The 1,756-nt window shown below is 33.0% G+C and overlaps 1 protein-coding gene across 2 annotated transcripts in view; it reads right to left on the reverse strand.

Moving 5' to 3' along the window:
• Positions 1-1,756, reverse strand: part of LOC108578951 (atypical protein kinase C) — a 21,648-nt gene continuing 19,892 nt past the window's right edge. For both annotated transcript variants that reach the window (XM_017942370.1, XM_017942369.1), the window contains exons 6-8: positions 766-1,238; positions 244-359; positions 1-142 (exon numbers count right to left, since the gene is read on the reverse strand). In XM_017942370.1, the coding sequence (XP_017797859.1) occupies positions 55-142; positions 244-359; positions 766-1,238 (677 nt within the window). In that variant the 3' untranslated portion in view covers positions 1-54. The remainder of the gene's footprint in view (positions 143-243; positions 360-765; positions 1,239-1,756) is intronic.

The following is a 1,756-nucleotide window of genomic DNA, read 5'->3' on the forward strand; positions in this document are numbered from 1 at the left end:
GTGTAATTGTTGCTGATTTTGATTGTGACGTGACACAATAACAAGCGGTTCTTGTCACACGCAGTCTTCCAAAGACATAAGTAATGGGTTCACATACTCAAAGCCCTCAAATTCGCTTTGATCGATCTTGTCGATCACCCTCCTGTAAGATATTTATTGTTTATGTAGATCACAAATTTATTATGTTTATTTATTACTTTTATTAAATATATATCATGTGTCCTTTTTTTAAATAAAACTTACGGATCATCCGGTGTTAAATGAACTGGTTCATCTGTAAATTCTGGTGGGAAGTTTGCTAAGTCACGATCGGAATCTAAGCGTGGTTTATAAGGTGGTGTTACTTGTTTCTGCTCCAACTGAAAATTTAACAATAATATATAGCGTGTGAAGTATCTTATCTGTATAATTAATATCATCTCATTTAGTTGGCAGAAAAAATATAACGAGGAGTTCGAGTTTCGTACGCGTGACATAAAAAGAGATACTGTTATTGGATTGAACCACAGAATAACCCATTGACCACAGGATTATAATCAGAGTTTAAATTATTGTCAATTAGAGTAATCCTATTTTTATCTATTGTCACTAAGATGATCAACATCAATCCAAAACGGATTAGTCTAGATTCTTAAATTAGTGACGTTAAACATTCAAAGACACTATTTTAATTTTCCACAATTTTTATGGCCTCGCTATATCTGTTTTACCAAGTATACTTTAGATTTAAAATATATAATATACTTTTTATGTAATCAAAATTACCATTTCCCAATCTATCGCTTTGAAGAAGGGATGGGCAACGATATCGAGGAAAGCAGTTGGCCTCTTGCCACAACCTAATCTTTCAGTAGGATCTTTGCAAAGGAAACCTTTAAGCACAGAGGCTGCTTTAACCGATAGTGACCTTGGTATACGAATTGTCTTCTGTAAAATAACTTGAAACAGATAATCTTCGGTGTTTTGGTCTGGATTTTCTGACGCGCCCGCAATATCGAACGGGCTGCGGCCTGCAAGCATTTCATACAAAAGTACTCCAAGTGCCCACCAATCTACAGAGAAACTATAATCTTCACCACGCAATATTTCAGGTGCAATGTAATTCGGAGTGCCACAAAATGTGGCAGTTGTGTCACCCTCTCGAACACCTTCTTTGCACATTCCATAATCCGTCAATTTTACGTGTCCTTCGTGATCAAGTAATACGTTGTCCAACTTTAAATCTCTGTATATGATACCTACACAGAAAAATCAAAAGATAATTTATGTATCGACCAGGAGATCGATACATCAATGTAAGAATATTTGAATTCCATGATAAACAAATTTTAGTACATAGAATATCAGAAAGGTTTTGTTACATAGTAATATAAAAAAAACGTAACATTAAGAATTTTTTTAAACATGAAATAACTGAACGATCCACTCTAAGTAATGAAAGAATAGTCAACAACCTGGTGCATTGAGAATTGGCTAATGCAAATTATTGAAGTATTGAAAGAAAGATAACCATGTTCCATACAATTCTGCTCCTGTTCCTTGCAATTTTTATATACGCCATAATATTTATACATTACTCTTATAAATTAAAAATCAATTTAAAAAACGTTCTTTTACGAACAACCCCAAAAAGGTGAACAAATATTTAAAGACTAATTTGAACATAGCATCAAACACATAAAATGTGACAAAAAAGATTATAGCAAACAGACATACGACAAAATTTTTCTATCTTTTTCCATACAGTATGTTAATA

The sequence above is a fragment of the Habropoda laboriosa genome, unplaced genomic scaffold (genome assembly GCF_001263275.1).
Source record: "Habropoda laboriosa isolate 0110345459 unplaced genomic scaffold, ASM126327v1 scaffold30, whole genome shotgun sequence".
In the NCBI taxonomy this organism is placed as follows: Eukaryota; Metazoa; Arthropoda; class Insecta; order Hymenoptera; family Apidae; genus Habropoda; species Habropoda laboriosa.